The following is a 16,145-nucleotide window of genomic DNA, read 5'->3' on the forward strand; positions in this document are numbered from 1 at the left end:
GGCAATTGCCGTTGGTGCCACCATTAAGTTCGAGCCCTGCCATCTGCTTTACACCACCTAACAGCCAATGTATTTTTGTGCTGGGGTGACATTAAACATTCATTCATTCATCACTCACATTACTGAACCATTAACTCACTCTGGATTTGAGCCTCTACCGGGATATGAACCCAGCACGTACCACCAACCTTAATGTCGATGTCTGGACCACCATGCCAGCAAGACCATATCAACAAAATTCATTAGATGGCCTAATTTCTCCAGACTAACTCCCTGTCCACACAGATCACTAAAACAAAGCCAGTGTAATGTTTCCCAGGATAGGACAGTCTGCCAGATGGAAAGCGGTTATATATATTACATCTTACTCACAGAATCCACTAATAGATATACACACAGAGCACTGCTAATGATCATCAGTCTTGCAATGCCTTTTGGAAGTCACAGAAAATTGTGCAATAAACATTATTGGAATATTTCTTTTATGAAAGTTTAAAGTTAAAATTGTCGGTTAAGTGCTCCCTTGAGATGCTTACGTCACAGGATCGAACCACCTAGGTGGATTCATTCTACTGATTGAGTTTTTCTAGTTCCAACCAGTGCACTACAACTGGTTGAAGGCTGTGGTATGTGCTGTCCTGTCTGTGGGAAAGTGCATATAAAAAATTCCTTACTGCTAATGGAAAAATGTTGCGGGTTTCCTCGGACGAACATGAGTCACAATTACTAAATGTTTTGACATCCAATAGCCGATGATTAATTAATCAATGTAATGAACCACAAAGTTACAGTTTGTTTTGTTTAATGACACCACTAGATCACAATGATAGAAAAAACCTGTGACATTTTCCCATTATATGAATTTTCTCACAGGCAAGGACAGCACATGCCACAGCCTTTGATATACCAGTCGTGGGTCATTTATTGGGAGGGGAAAAACACGCAAGCAATGATTGGGTCCACTGAGATTACTCAATCTTATGATGCAAGCAGGACAGTACATATGACAGCCTTTGATAATACGAGACATGAGGAACAGGTTGGAATGGGAAAAACTCAGTGTACATTGTAAGTGGTTGATTTATATATAAAAAATTCATATCCTCTTTTCTAGGTTATTATTCACAGAACAGCATTACAAACAGCATGGTATAGGCTGTATATGAAGAGTTTCATAAATATATATATATATATATATATATATATACTGAACAAAATAAGAAACTTCCGCTAACTTTGCTTGAACATAACTTGATGAAAACAAACCGTTTAAAGAGTGTTCCATGATGCATCGTTTGGTTCAGAAATCATGGTCATAGGTTAACAGAAACTGGGAGAAATTTTGACCAAGTGTAGTAGGGGTTAAAAAAAAAAAAAACCCACTTAATAACGGGTATGACCACCTCTTGAATTGACCACTGCAGTGCATCGCAGGTGCACAGAATTGACTAAAGTGTTGATTTCTGCCTGTGGAATATTGTTCCATTCCTGAATGAGTGCTTGACGAAGTTCGTTGACGTTAGCGGGTGGGTTGGGACGACGCCTCAATCATCTGTCCAGACTATCCCAGACATGCTCGATGGGGTTGAGATCAGGACTTTTAGCAGGCCAGTCATCAATGAAATCAATGTTATTTGTCCTAAGAAAATTTACAGTGTCTCTAGCTGTATGAGAGGTGGCATTATCATGCTGAAAAATCGAGATGTTGGCGTTGTTATGGAACAGAGGAATGACGTGATGAGCAAGAATGTCATCGCGGTAACGTCCAACATTTAAATTGCCATCAATGACGACTAGTGGTGAACGATAACCATGGGCAATGGCTGCCCAGACCATGACACAACCCCCACCCCCAAAACGATCTCGTTCAAGAACACAACAGTCAGCATAGCGTTCATTTCTCCTACGGTAGACGCGCACCCTGCCATCACCACGTTGTAAAGAAAATCTGGATTCATCCGAAAAAAGAATGGTATTCCAGCGTCGCCGTATCCAACGAGTGTGTACACGTGCCCAATTAAGACGATTTAGATGATGACGTTGTGTTAAAACGCATCTGACGTAAGGATGTCGTGCATGTAAACCGTTCTCCCGCAGATGATTACAAACAGTTTGCCCACTGATTCGGTTATTATGAAGCCCAGGTGTGTTAGAAGCAGTAGCAGTGGCAGTTTGGAATCGATTGTGCAAATGCGTGTTCATGATATAGCGGTCTTGACCACGCGTTGTAACACGCAGACGTCCACAACGTGGCAAGTCGTTGGTGTTTCCTGTCGTTCGAAATCTTACGCGAAGATTTCGTATCGCTCGACTAGAACTCCCAACATGCCTTGCAACGTCTTCTGTCGACATGCCAGGATCAAGCATGCCAATCGCGCGTTCGCGTAAATTATTGGGTATTCTTGGCATACTAAAAATGCTACAGTGTAAAAAAACTTAATTTTTTTTACAAATTTTGAAGCGTTTTCGTTCACTTGACAACAATGTCAGTAAGACAAGTAAAACAAATTGACCGAATACTACACGGGACATGTCGAACCATGCATGCACGTGCAAATTGAATTTCATGTTGTCGACGATTAACAGTGCAAAGATAATTAATAAAATTCATGAATCCTGATAATACAGCTCAAGGCTAATACTACCTATATCATTTCATTACACAATGAATTCTTTAACACAACAAATACTATATGTACAAATCGGAAGTTTCTTTTTTTGTTCAGTTCAGTATATATATATATATATATATATATATATATATATATATATATATATATATATATATATATATATTACAGTAGAATCTCATTGGCTCGAACACTGTCGGTGCATCAAAGTCTGTTCGACCCATCGGGTAGTTCGAACCATGCATTCGGCCATTGTCGGGTGCTTCTGTAACACAAAAACCAATCGGAACACATCGCATAGTTCCGTAAAACTGGCTTGGGCGAGATGGTACTATTGACTCATGAGTAACGAAGTCGTCGTCAAATGTCGGATGAGATACATATTTGTAACTATTATTTAAATAAACAAATAACAAACACACTGGTAGTCTGGATTTATAAATATTTATTTATTTAAAAAATCGTTCTTTACTATGCTGTTGTAGAATCTTTAGCGACATATTGACAACGCTGAGAAAAAAATGAATGCATGAAGCACAGGCGGAGGGCCTTTACCTGTTATTGTTGCAATCACTACATTACAATGATCTCTCCTGTATTTCAAGTTAAACACAGAATATGCCGACGCTCAGGCATAGAGTAGCGATTAAAATGATTAAAGTAAACCGGCGAGGCCTGGCTAGGCTCACCAATTGATTGGTGTTACAGGCAAGGTTCAACCAGCTAACGATTGTCGTAGTACAATTGTCTGTACTAGAAAGATAATTACCAATAGGTGCTAAATAAACAACATGATAAGCCGAATATGATCTAGGATTAATTCGTTCCACTTCCAAATTTATAATAACTTACTTTGAGACTGACGTAAAAGGGTCGATAAAACATTCGTACATAAATATTTTTTGTATTTCTTCGGATAGACTTAGTCGTTCAAGCTAAATATGTTTAATTTTACAGTTAGGACCAATAAACTGGTTCGAGAGAAAGCTTCTGTTCGACCCTAGGGGTATTCGACCAATCAGCACCAAAATATAGGGTTTAATAGAGAGAAAAAATCGGGACATTGTTCTTGGTTCGAGAATACAGGTAGGTTCGACCATTGGGCGTTCGAGCCAATGAGATTCTACTGTATGTATATATATATATATATATATGTATATATATAAGTATATATATATATATATATATATATATATATATATATATATATATATATGTATATATATATATGTATATATATGTGTATATATATGTATATATATATATATATATATATATATATATATATATATAATATATATATATATGTATGTATGTATGTATATGATATATATATATATATATATATATATATATATATATATATATATATTGTATGTATGTCGAGGTTGACTATTACAAAATAGATATTAACGCACTGGTGCAGGGGATAATTAAATCCTTTCTGGCCTCACAAATTGTCCCATGCCGTTGCTGGGACTCGAACCTGTGGCACCGATTCGCCCGCAAATTGCAAGACTAACCACGATACGCTCTGAGCTATCGAAGCTTCCATAAAAAGGAAGCTCTTTTAATGCATGTATGTATGTATGTATGTATGTATGTATGTATGTATGTATGTATGTATGTATGTATGTATGTATGTATATATGTATATATATATGTATATATATATATATATATATATATATATCTATATCTATATGTATATATCTATATCTATATGTATATATATATATATATGTATATGTGTATATATGTGTATGTGTATATATATATATGTATGTATATATATATGTATGTATATATATATATGTATATATTTGTATGTGTATGTGTATATGTATGTGTATGTATACAGTGGAACCTCGTTAGTCCGGACAGTATGGTTATTAAAAAAAACGTCCGGATTAACGAATTTCCGGATTACTGAAATGTACGTGATGAGTAACCTCCCTTGATTCAAAAACAAAATAAAAACGACACATTTGAATTTTACAACCAAACAATTCTTCAACCAGTTTTGTTCTGTTGATCCGCCTCGTGGTGTGAATAAGTGCTATTTGCATGTCCGTGAGGCTAGTCTACTATTTAGTAGTGTACTGTCAGGTGCTTGTCTTAAAGTTAGAAAATGCGATTAAATAAAATGAAATACTGTTTAAGACATGTTGCATTGTTGATGCTAAATGTTTGATTACTAGCGACAACAAGTTTACAATTTTATTAGTCGTGTTTTGTCGTACCGGTTAATGTTGTAAATCTAGGCCACGTGGTCGAGTTGATTTCCACGAAGTGGGTACGTTGTTGAGGAATGCATATTGTTTCTCACTTATATACAATCATTATTAGTTTAAAGTTTCTACGTTTACAGATTATGTTTTAAACATTAAATGGCGAAATTATAATTCATTTCTGCTATATCTACTGATATAATATAAACGCCAACATGATACACCCCTCCGCCCCTAGCACAGAAATACAACTCTCTCAAAACCGGCATGAAACTGAATGAGCATTGTTCCACTTATGAAAGAGTCGCAAGTCAGTGTTTTGATAGCAATAACATATAAAGACGTTTCATTTGTCTTTATTTTGGGTGACTGGCAATACTCTTGAGTTGGGACACCAAAACAATTATGACCAGTATTCAGTAATAGATCATACAGGCAAGTTGGGAGGGTAGTTACAAAACAAGATCATGGGGTACCGTAGGGTATGATCAAGAGTTACCCACTTTTAAAAATAAAATACCCCCCCCCCCCATAAAATAAAACAGCCAGCCTGGTCATAGATCAAAGAAATTATAGTTAAAAAAACAATAAACACTTGTGAACACTTATGCTCTATCCGACTAACACTAAATAAACACAGGTGAATGGTTAAATAAACTGAGGTGTGAAACCCCGTGCAGCCATTTTATCTCCGTCGATTCCTTGAGTGTTAATTGGCGGATTACTTGTATGTTCAATCAGCGGCGACCGGTCAAACGAAGCAATTTGCCTTTACTTTTTACATTTGGTTCAGAATTATGACTGTCTGGTTCCGGAACCTGAATATCCGGATTAACGAATAATTTTACTGAGCGGTCGTTTCGTTTTGTGATAAAACCGTCCGTAAGGTGAGGATTCCGGACTACTGGAGTCCGGACTAACGAGGTTCCACTGTATATATATATATGTATGTATGTATGTGTGTCTGTGTGTGTGTGTGTGTGTGTGTGTGTGTGTGTGTGTGTGTGTGTGTGTGTGTGTGTGTGTGTGTGTCTGTATATGTATATGTGTATGTGTATGTGTATATGTATATGTATATGTATATGTATATATATATATATATATATATATATATATATATATATATATATATATATATATATATATATATATATATATATATATATATATATATATATATATATATATATATATATATATATATGTAATTTTGAGAAAAACATGGTTTTGTTGAAATATAATGTAAGGTATAATCACATTTGGTACAGTTTTAGCATCCTCTTCCATGGGCATAGATCATGTACTAACATCAAAAAACAGTAACTGCTAATTCTAAAATATGGAAACTGGCAAATATTGCATGATGGAAACGAAATATTTTCATATACCGGGTAGTTACCATTTGTGACACCCAATAGCCGATGTGTATTTTTGTGCTGGGGTGTCGTTAAACATTCATTCATTCATTCATTAATTCATTGGAAATGAATTCTTCACATTATGATGGTCATGTGTATACAAAAACTATGAACTGTGTATAAAAGAAACATGATCGCTACTCTAACCCACCTGTTTCTGAAACCACGAACTGTGTATAAGAGAAACATGATCACTACTCCAACCCACCTGTTTCTATATATATAGGTAGGTACAGTAATCACAAACTGTGTATAAGAGAAATGTGATCGCTACTCCAACACACCTGTTTTGGGGGTTATTTTTCCCTTTGTTTTTCTTTAAAACATGAAATGCACAGAAAAGGTTTTTGTTACGTCCTCCTCATCTGATATGGTCCCTCCTCAATGGCCATTTTGCCCCCTCATTTCCCTTGGTATCCTAAATATTTTCCCTTACATTTTCAATATAGCAAACACAATTTTTATGGCTTCGACTTTAGCCACAAATATTTTATAACAAGCTATACTACTCATTAAAAAAAACAGGACCTATTTTTGAGAGAAATAAAACCCCAGCTAATGATCCAAGTGATGACATTTTGGCATCAAATGCGGTTTTATATCACAGCAAGAAAAGCCATGCAAAATTCGACATCATACCATGAAAAATAAAACAACCCAAACATGTTGAAGAGCGAGGTTCAAAATCAACATGCACAAAGGTGAAAATCAATCCATACAGAGATGAGAAATGTACTGTGTTTGGCCTAACCCACCTGTTTCTGCCGATCCGCTCCCAGTCCTTTATAGTGATGACCAACTCATCCTTGCTAGTGAGCCCAGCGCCGGATAGCTCCAAGTCAACATTCTGCAAGACATAACAGCAAACATGCAATTATAGTTCAAGTTAAACTTTGTTTCGTTTAATGACACCACTGGAGTACATCGATTGATTAAACATAGGCTACTGGATGTCAAACATTTGGTAATTTTGACATATAGTTTTAGTGAAGAAACCCGCTACATTTTTCCATTAGTACAAAGAGATCTTTTGTATGCACTATCCCACAGACAGAATAGCACATACCATGGCCTTTGATATACAAGTTGTGGGGCACTGGCTGGGATGAGAAATAGCCCAATGGGCCCACCGACTCAATTATAGAGAAAACATATACATTTTTAATGACACCTCAGCACATTGTAAACTATGGCTATTACATGAGTGGATCAAGAAAGAGAGTACTGGGGGTAAACACCCCAACTCCCTGGATTTCTAAAAGTGCCTCCAAAACCCAGTGTTTAGCAAATAAATACAATTACATTTATTTGTGTTTTGTGGGGTACATTTAATATCTTTACTGGTTTGGAGATTTGGGGGAGTATTGTCATAAATACTATAAATTATAAAAAGTATACTTTTGGATATTTTAAGTACCAATTATAAACAAAGTCTGTTTTGTTTAATGACACCACTAGAGCACATTGATTTATTAATAATCAACTATTGGATGTCAAACATTTGTTCATTTTGACATATAGTCTTAGAGAGGAAGCCAACAAAAAATTTCCATTAGTAGCAAGGGATCATTTATATGCAACATCCCACAGACAGGATGGCATATATCACAGCCGTAGATATACCAGTCATGGTGCACTGGCTGGAACGAGAAATAGCTCAATAGGCCCACTGACGGATTGATCCGAAACTGACCATGCATCAAGCAAGTGCTTTACCACTGGGCTACATCCTGCCACCCCCCCCCCCCCCCCCCAATTATAAACATTGCTCAACCACACTGAATACTGTATATGCTCCTTTAAATGTTGCACCCACCTAGCTGAAAAATCCTCCATCTGCCACTGTAATAGAGAGAGAATGAGAGAGACAGAGAGAGAGACAGAGAGCGAGAGAGAGAGAGAGAGAGAGAGAGAGAGAGAGAGAGAGAGAGAGAGAGAGAGAGAGGGAGAGAGAGAGAGAGAGAGGGAGAGGGAGAGGAGAGAGAGAGAGAGAGAGAGAGAGAGAGAGAGAGAGAGAGAGAGAGAGAGAGAGAGAGAGAGAGAGAGAGAGAGAGAGAGAGAGAGGAGAGAGAGAGAGAGACGGGGAGAGAGAGAGGGAGACGGGGAGAGAGAGAGGGAGATGGGGAGAGAGAGAGAGATGGGGAGAGAGAGAGAGAGAGAGAGAGAGAGAGAGAGAGAGAGAGAGAGAGAGAGAGAGAGAGAGAGAGAGACGGGGAGAGAGAGAGAGAGACGGGGAGAGAGAGAGAGAGAGAGAGAGAGGGAGATGGAGAGAGAGAGAGGGAGATGGGGAGAGAGAGGGAGAGAGAGAGAGAGAGAGAGAGAGAGAGAGAGAGAGAGAGAGAGAGCGTGTAAGTGAGATAGATACAGAGAGTGAGTGAGATAGAGAAGGAGAGACAGCAAGTCATACAGAAAGGGAGGAACAGAGAGATAGAAAGAAAGAGGGAGAAAGAGAGATAGAGTGAGAGATGGATAAAGAGATAAGAAGTCTACTACTGCCTCCCTACCTACCCTCCCCTGTAAATGTCCTTTCCCACAGACAAGACAACATATATCATGACTTTTGATATACTAGCCATGGGGCACTGGTTAGAATGGGGAAACCCAATGGGGTTTGATCCTATGAAGCAAGCACTTCAGGTGAAAGCTCACTAACTACGCTAAATCCCACCTAGTGTGGCACTATTTCAATGGATAGCCAACCCTTTGATATACATACTTATTACTAATAGGGTTAAAATCATATCAAAGTGATACGTCCCACTAGAACGCCAAGTGGGACGTAATACTTCGACGGCACACGATGACTGCATTACAACCATATCAGATCACCAAACAAGATCAGTGATATAAATTAAAATCGATTATGCCATATGGGTAATAAATAAGATATTAAACTATCTACCATTCTCATGACAACTGAAAATTATTTTACTCGAGACATAAACATGATACGAAATGGAAGCTTGTTTAATATCCTATAAATGTGTATGACTGGTTGGATTGGGAGATGGCTCACTCAGTCTAGGGAGAAGTTTCAAATGTCAGCCTGTGACCTACATTGTATTTATCATAGACTAATACCTGGAAACCATGGAAGGGAATTTATGTGGTTACTCTACCAGCTAGTCAATGTGGACTCATCCATCATTTCCACTGAGTGACTGGGTCAACTGGTTGCTGTACTCAAAATAAATACTCGCCAGTGATAATGTTAACATTTTAAGACTATGAACCTACCAGGGAAGCAGAAATTATATATAATCAAATAAAGTGTATACTGAACATCATAAGAAATATGAATATTACTTTAGTTTTATTTAATTTATTTTAAATTATTCAGAAATTATAAATTGTATGTAACCAAAACATGACACCATGGGCATAAAATTTGGCACGAACAATTTTGTCGTTCGTCTGTCCGTTATGCAAAACCAATATTGAAATGAACGACTGATCGTTCGTGCAAAAACTATAATCGCTCATCAGAAAATGTAAACTGACGTGTTTTGGCTAATATAACTACGCGGTCTCATGATAAATATTCTTACGCACAATAAACTCGTGCAATATATAGGAAGCGAAAAAAACATATGTGAAGTTCTGTATATTTATTTACTTTTTGACACCTGTGTGGTTACGTTGAAATATATGCATTAATTCTGAAACATGTATTGTAATGAAAACAAGTACAACCCTTGCTACATCAATTTATTAAAATATGACATACACAGCAAAGAAAATAGTACGTTTAATAAGGGTCTTTAAAATAACGAAGTGGAAATTAGAACATGATGAAACACTGAGTTCGAGGATTTGCAGAACTTCGGGTCTTTCTGTTCAGACCCGGAAGCTCAAAGCTTCCATGAAATCCCCGTAAGCTCAAAGCTTCCATGAAATCCCCGTAAGCTCAAAGCTTCCATGAAATCCCCGTTTCGTTCAGACTATTGTTTGGCGCCAACAAGTACTCCCCTGTAACAGTGTGCTGAAATGTAAATGGCAGCTTTCAAGTTAGTCCCAGCATACCAAATAATAATAATAATTCAGTATTTATGATAAGAATTTGGAGAAAAGCTACGAAAATTGCCCATCTTAGATTCTCATTTGATTACCGTTGCCGGTTAACCTTTTCATTTGTATCTTAACCACTGGAGAAATCGTTCGTGCAAACACTAAAACCACACGAACGACATATCATTTGTCTGAAAAAATCTAATTTTATGCCCTGTGACACAGGACATTAGTTTTAATAAATTGTTTAAATATTCATATTTATACATGTAGGACAATGAAAATTATTTCTTGAGGGACATAAACATGATATGAAATGGTATTAAGTTTCATATCCTAATGATTACCCATAATCGATCGCTTTTTTTATCACTCAACTCGTTTGGTTGATGTTCCTGTAAGGTTGTAGTGCGCCAATTGATGATGTCACGAAGTGTTACGTCTTACTTGGCTTTCTATTTTTATCACTCAACTCATTTGGCTGATGTTCCTGTAAGGTTGTAGTGCGCCAATTGATGATGTCATGAAGTGTTACGTCTTACTTGGCATTCTAGTTTTAACCATATGGCTAATAACAACAAATATAATTTTCTCAGAAATTCATATTCATATATGTATGTTTTTTAAACATTGTACCCTATACGTTGATTTCAGTTTAGGTGTGTCACGATACACCGATTCGTCACGATACACCAATTCGTCACGATACTACTGCTGATGATACAATACACGATACCCTTGCTTGAGTATCGATTCCTAATTTGACATTGTGTCGATGCATATATTAAATCTGTATTCATTTACCAACACCAATTTGTACTGGTGTGTACTTATTGAGTGTGAGTGAGTGAATATTTTTAACATGCCCATATACCACTAAGGTTTAAGGCATGTCTGTCACGGGCCAAGTCTCTGGATAGCCAGTGGCTTGGTCCAGGACAGAATACTAAGGGACAATTTAGATTTTTAAACCAAAATTGGGACTAGGGACTTTAATAATATTTAAATTTAAAAGTGCAAGTCCAAAAATATATAACAATATAACCCTAAATAATTTTAAAAATTAAAATATTTTAGACGCCAATTTTAGAGTGGGCAGTTCAAAAAGATAAAATTAATAAAATATAGATTACAATTAAGAGAAATTTAAGCCCTGGAGGAAAGAAGGAGAGGTTGGGCCCGAGCCATACAGGTTTATTTATTGGGTAATTAAAGGAGGATAATTGCTCATATCCGGAACTTCAGTGTGACCCATCAGGGAAACCGGGAGAGGGCGGGGTGGGACCCCAGAACAGACCTAAACCAAACCTACGGCCGAAACCGCCGATGCCCTATAGCCACCCTATATCTACTGAGCTCCAACCCCCCATATCACCCAGCGGATCCAACCGTTGTGCTGTTCACTTGCAGCAACCTTCACAAATATTAAGAATCCAACGATGGTGTCACATAAAATGTGAAAAGGTCCAACGTTGAAACAGAAGGAAAAGAGGCAAAGGTAGATTGGGTAAATTTGTTGAAGAGAGAGTCACAGAGAGAGCAGGAGCCTCACTGTACCCAAGAGAAACGGATCTTTATGTCATTTCTACTTATTCACAAGTTATTTCCATCAATGAAAATTGAAAGACGGTGGACAGGGAATATGAGCATGCTTATTTAGTCAATGTTGTATTTCTACAATAAAACTGTGTTTAATCAGCGTTTTACTTTTATCAGGTTTATTTTTCATTGTTAAATCGCTTCACCTAAGCTTCAACTTCTTGTTGTACTGGGAAAACATCATGAAACAGGTATAGCAATAAGTATCGTATCAATAAGTACATATCAGGGTTTCTGCCAGAAATAAATTTTTGGGTATGGCACTATGGAATTGAATATTTACAATGTATGTGCTCAATGCAATTGCAGTTGATGGGGGTATGGGAGGGGGTATGGGAGGGGGGGCCTCCACCAGAAAGATAATGGGTTAGGTTTAGGATTAGGGTTAAGAAGATCATACAGTAATGATAAAGAGTTATTAATTATGTCAAAAGGTCAACTTAAAAAACAAACAATCCGCAAAAAAATTGGGTATGGCGCCATACCCGTTTTACCCTCTGGCAGAAACCCTGCATACCCATTTAATCTTACTATAGCAATAAAAATATACATGTGTTTTATTGAACATATGACATTGTGTGATACAAAATCTCGCACATGTTATAGCCTACCATGTGTTCACTGGAATTTAATGTTATGTCCCTAGTCAGGATGCTAGAATTCTAATAACTTTGCAGATGAAGTAAGTTGTGTTATTTAATTAAATATGACAGGTGTCAGGTCAAATCTATATAGAGAAAAAAGCTACTGTGAAAATACACAGTATTAGTAAATGTCTTATGACAACCTAATTCTCCTGCAATAAAATTAAATGTGGGTGTAACTTTGTATGTAATTTTTGGCATGCTTCCATCCAAGAACTGTTCAAGCATACCTAACATGGACACAACCTCACCAAAGAGTTTTGTCGAAGACAGAAACAAATTAAACGTAAGATATGCAACTCTTTTTACATGGATGGAACTTCTGTGGGTTGATCACTCACTAGTTGTATGTTAACACTGTAACAAAACGTAATTAATGTGGTGTATAGCAACCTAGTTATGACCTGGAAGCTCCTGATTACATCAGATGCAACCTTTATTTTGTTATCTGCATACCAGATGCATTTGATCGGACTTGTAACTGCTGTGATGATAACTGACTATAAAGGTCCTCTATTAAATATATTGCTTTACTACTTTGGTCAGTTGTTAACACCTAAATAATAAGCTAATAATCAGGGATGTAAAATCATGAAGTTTTCTGGCAACATTCCAGCATACATGTAAGCTGCACTTATTCCAGATTGAAACTAGAATGCTTCACGGTTCCTGTACTTAAGTTGTCATATGTCTCAATTGTTTATATGAGGTGATCTCCCATACATTTGTATTACATGTATACATGTACATTTGTCTCTCAGATGTTGATGTATGATGTGGTAGGTTATTAATTATATATTATATTCTCTTTACTTAAGGTGGTCTCCCTTATTAAACATCTCAGCTATTTATATAAGATGGTCTCCCTTATTAAATGTATCAGCTGTTTATATAAGGTGGTCTCCCTTATTAAATGTATCATATGTTTATATAAGGTGGTCTCCCTTATTAAATGTATCAGCTATTTATATAAGGTGGTCTCCCTTATTAAATGTATCAGCTGTTTATATAAGGTGGTCTCCCTTATTAAATGTATCAACTGTTTATATAAGATGGTCTCCCTTATTAAATGTATCAGCTGTTTATATAATGTGGTATTAACTGTTATTAAATGTATCAGCTGTTTATATAAGGTGGTCTCCCTTATTAAATGTATCAGATGTTTATATAAGGTGGTATTATCTCTTATTAAATGTATCAGATGTTTATATAAGGTGATATTATCTCTAATTAAATGTATCAGATGTTTATATACGGTGGTATTATTTCTTATTAAATGTCTCAGCTGTTTATATAAGGTGGTCTCCCTTATTAAATGTATCAGCTGTTTATATAAGGTGGTATTATCTCTTATTAAATGTATTAGCTGTTTATATAAGGTGGTCTCCCTTATTAAATGTATCAGCTGTTTATATAATGTGGTATTTTCTCTTATTAAATGTATTAGATGTTTTATATAAGGTGATATTATCTCTAATTAAATGTATCAGATGTTTATATACGGTGGTATTATCTCTTATTAAATGTCTCAGCTGTTTATAGAAGATGGTATTATCTCTTATTAAATGTCTCAGCTGTTATATGGGGTGATCTCCCGTATTATGGATATCATCTGTTTACATCAGCTGATGTCCTATATTGAATTGATCTCCCTTATCACATGTACCTGTAGGTTGCACTATACCAATTAATTTCCGTCTGGGTCGAAGTTCGAGGTGTACCGAACTTTTGATAGAGAAGTTAACACCACAAGTCCTGTGATTGGTTATAAATGTGAGTGTGTTGGTTGTAAAAAAAATTAGTTTCATCTGGGCTAAAAATGTATGCAATTTTATTTGATGTAGTACCACCGTGTCAAGTAGCCTTGTGCTTGGAACATGTATGGTGTACCTGTAAAAAAAAGTACTAAAATTTTGTGCGAAACTAGGGGTGTTGCAGAAACATCTGGTTATACCGAAAATGAGCCATGAAAGGTACCATTTTCTGCAGTTAATACTTTGAGGTAGGGGTTGTAGTACTGATATTTATGGGTCACAGTTTGGTTGATATATTGCATATAGTGTTTTTAAACACAAACGTTAACATGGTCGCCTATGGGATTTGAATTGGTATAGTCCAACCTATAGCACATATTCAGTGCATAATAAAAAAGATTATGATTTTTGTGATTTAATTAAATTAAACTACACTATTTGATTAATTAGCCGTCACTCGGCCATGCAAGTTCACAATGACCTTGACCGTGACAATAATTACTGTACATAGCTCTGAATGGAGTTTGAACAAAAATTAGCACTGAGGAAAAGTTGGTTTTGGCCTATAATTCATACTATACAGATTTGAATGTTCTTATTTACATGGTGTTTGACTTGCCATATACAACTGCTCTTAAATATGTTAATATATCTAGGCAGTCTGAACTTAGATTTTAATAGCAATTTATTTTTATATTAAAAATAACATGTGCCAATATTGGGATAATGTCTTTAACTTCTATAAACATAGTTAATGTTTCATGTGTGTACTTCTGATAGCTTAACTTTTTAAAGACCTTGATTTTTATTGTCCTTTTGGCATATTTATAGGGTGCTAAGTCATATTTTAGACACATTTGTAGTTTTAGGGGAAAGATTTTTTTACTTTGAAGAATTTATTTACCAAAGCCATAATTAAATTTTTTGTCACTATTGTGCCTTCTGTTCTCATTTATACATAACAATAAGCTTGTTAAACATATCTTTAGGTCTCCAGATCAAATCTTTTTTTAAAATAATCACTTAGTTTGCTCCCATGAAGTGTATTTTGAGTGTATACTAGATTTGGAACCAATTTTTCCAGATTTGATTATCTACCTTGGTGTAATTTGATGATTTATTTTATTGTTAATGCTGTATTATCCAATGTTAATAGCTAAATGATATGCTGGATTACAGATTGTAGGAATACATCCAATATACATATTGTATTGATCTGGATTAGAAAATAATGCAATAAAATAGATGTTCGGGTAATTATGTCACTTAAAAACAGGTTTTTTTAGTAATGAATCAAAAATAAATATGCGAAAGCTGCATGATAATTCCAGATATCACACATTTTTAAAACCTCCAACTACAGTAGGGTATACATAAAATATAGTCAGGAATATTGGTGGCTGCCAATGGTTTTTGATGGTCCAATTTGAAAATCTGCATAGCTGATGGATTTGAAATTCCCGCACATGGTAACTTGAAGATGCCCACACTCAGCATACAGGATTTTCTTCCAACAGTGATGTGCAGGACATTAAGTCATTACTTCATACAGATGCAGTCATGTTGGTTTTCCCTTCCTCAGACATTGTATTTTTTTAATACTGATATTTCTTTGATGTGCCTATTGAGGTCTTCATAATCTAGGGGTCAGTCAAGTACATGTGTTTCAATGGAATAAGTTTAAGGAGTTGAGGTACTCTGAATAGCCATGCTGTCTCTACATATATAGCTGAGCACACACACACATCTGACAATAAATATCTTCAGGAGTATTATTTTAAAAAAAATTATTTGTTCAAATATGACATATTGCATTGTACAAAACTGTACAAAATACATGTGTTTTGTGAGGTGTACATTA

The 16,145-nt window shown here is 35.9% G+C and overlaps 1 protein-coding gene across 5 annotated transcripts in view; it reads right to left on the reverse strand.

Annotated features, from left to right (window-relative positions):
- Positions 1–16,145, reverse strand: part of LOC121384325 (myoferlin-like) — a 175,859-nt gene that overhangs the window by 129,773 nt on the left and 29,941 nt on the right. For all 5 annotated transcript variants that reach the window (XM_041514666.1, XM_041514669.1, XM_041514665.1 and 2 more), the window contains exon 3: positions 7,035–7,126. In XM_041514666.1, coding sequence (XP_041370600.1) covers positions 7,035–7,126 — 92 coding nt within the window. The remainder of the gene's footprint in view (positions 1–7,034; positions 7,127–16,145) is intronic.

The sequence above is a fragment of the Gigantopelta aegis genome, chromosome 10 (genome assembly GCF_016097555.1).
Source record: "Gigantopelta aegis isolate Gae_Host chromosome 10, Gae_host_genome, whole genome shotgun sequence".
Classification (NCBI taxonomy): domain Eukaryota; kingdom Metazoa; phylum Mollusca; class Gastropoda; order Neomphalida; family Peltospiridae; genus Gigantopelta; species Gigantopelta aegis.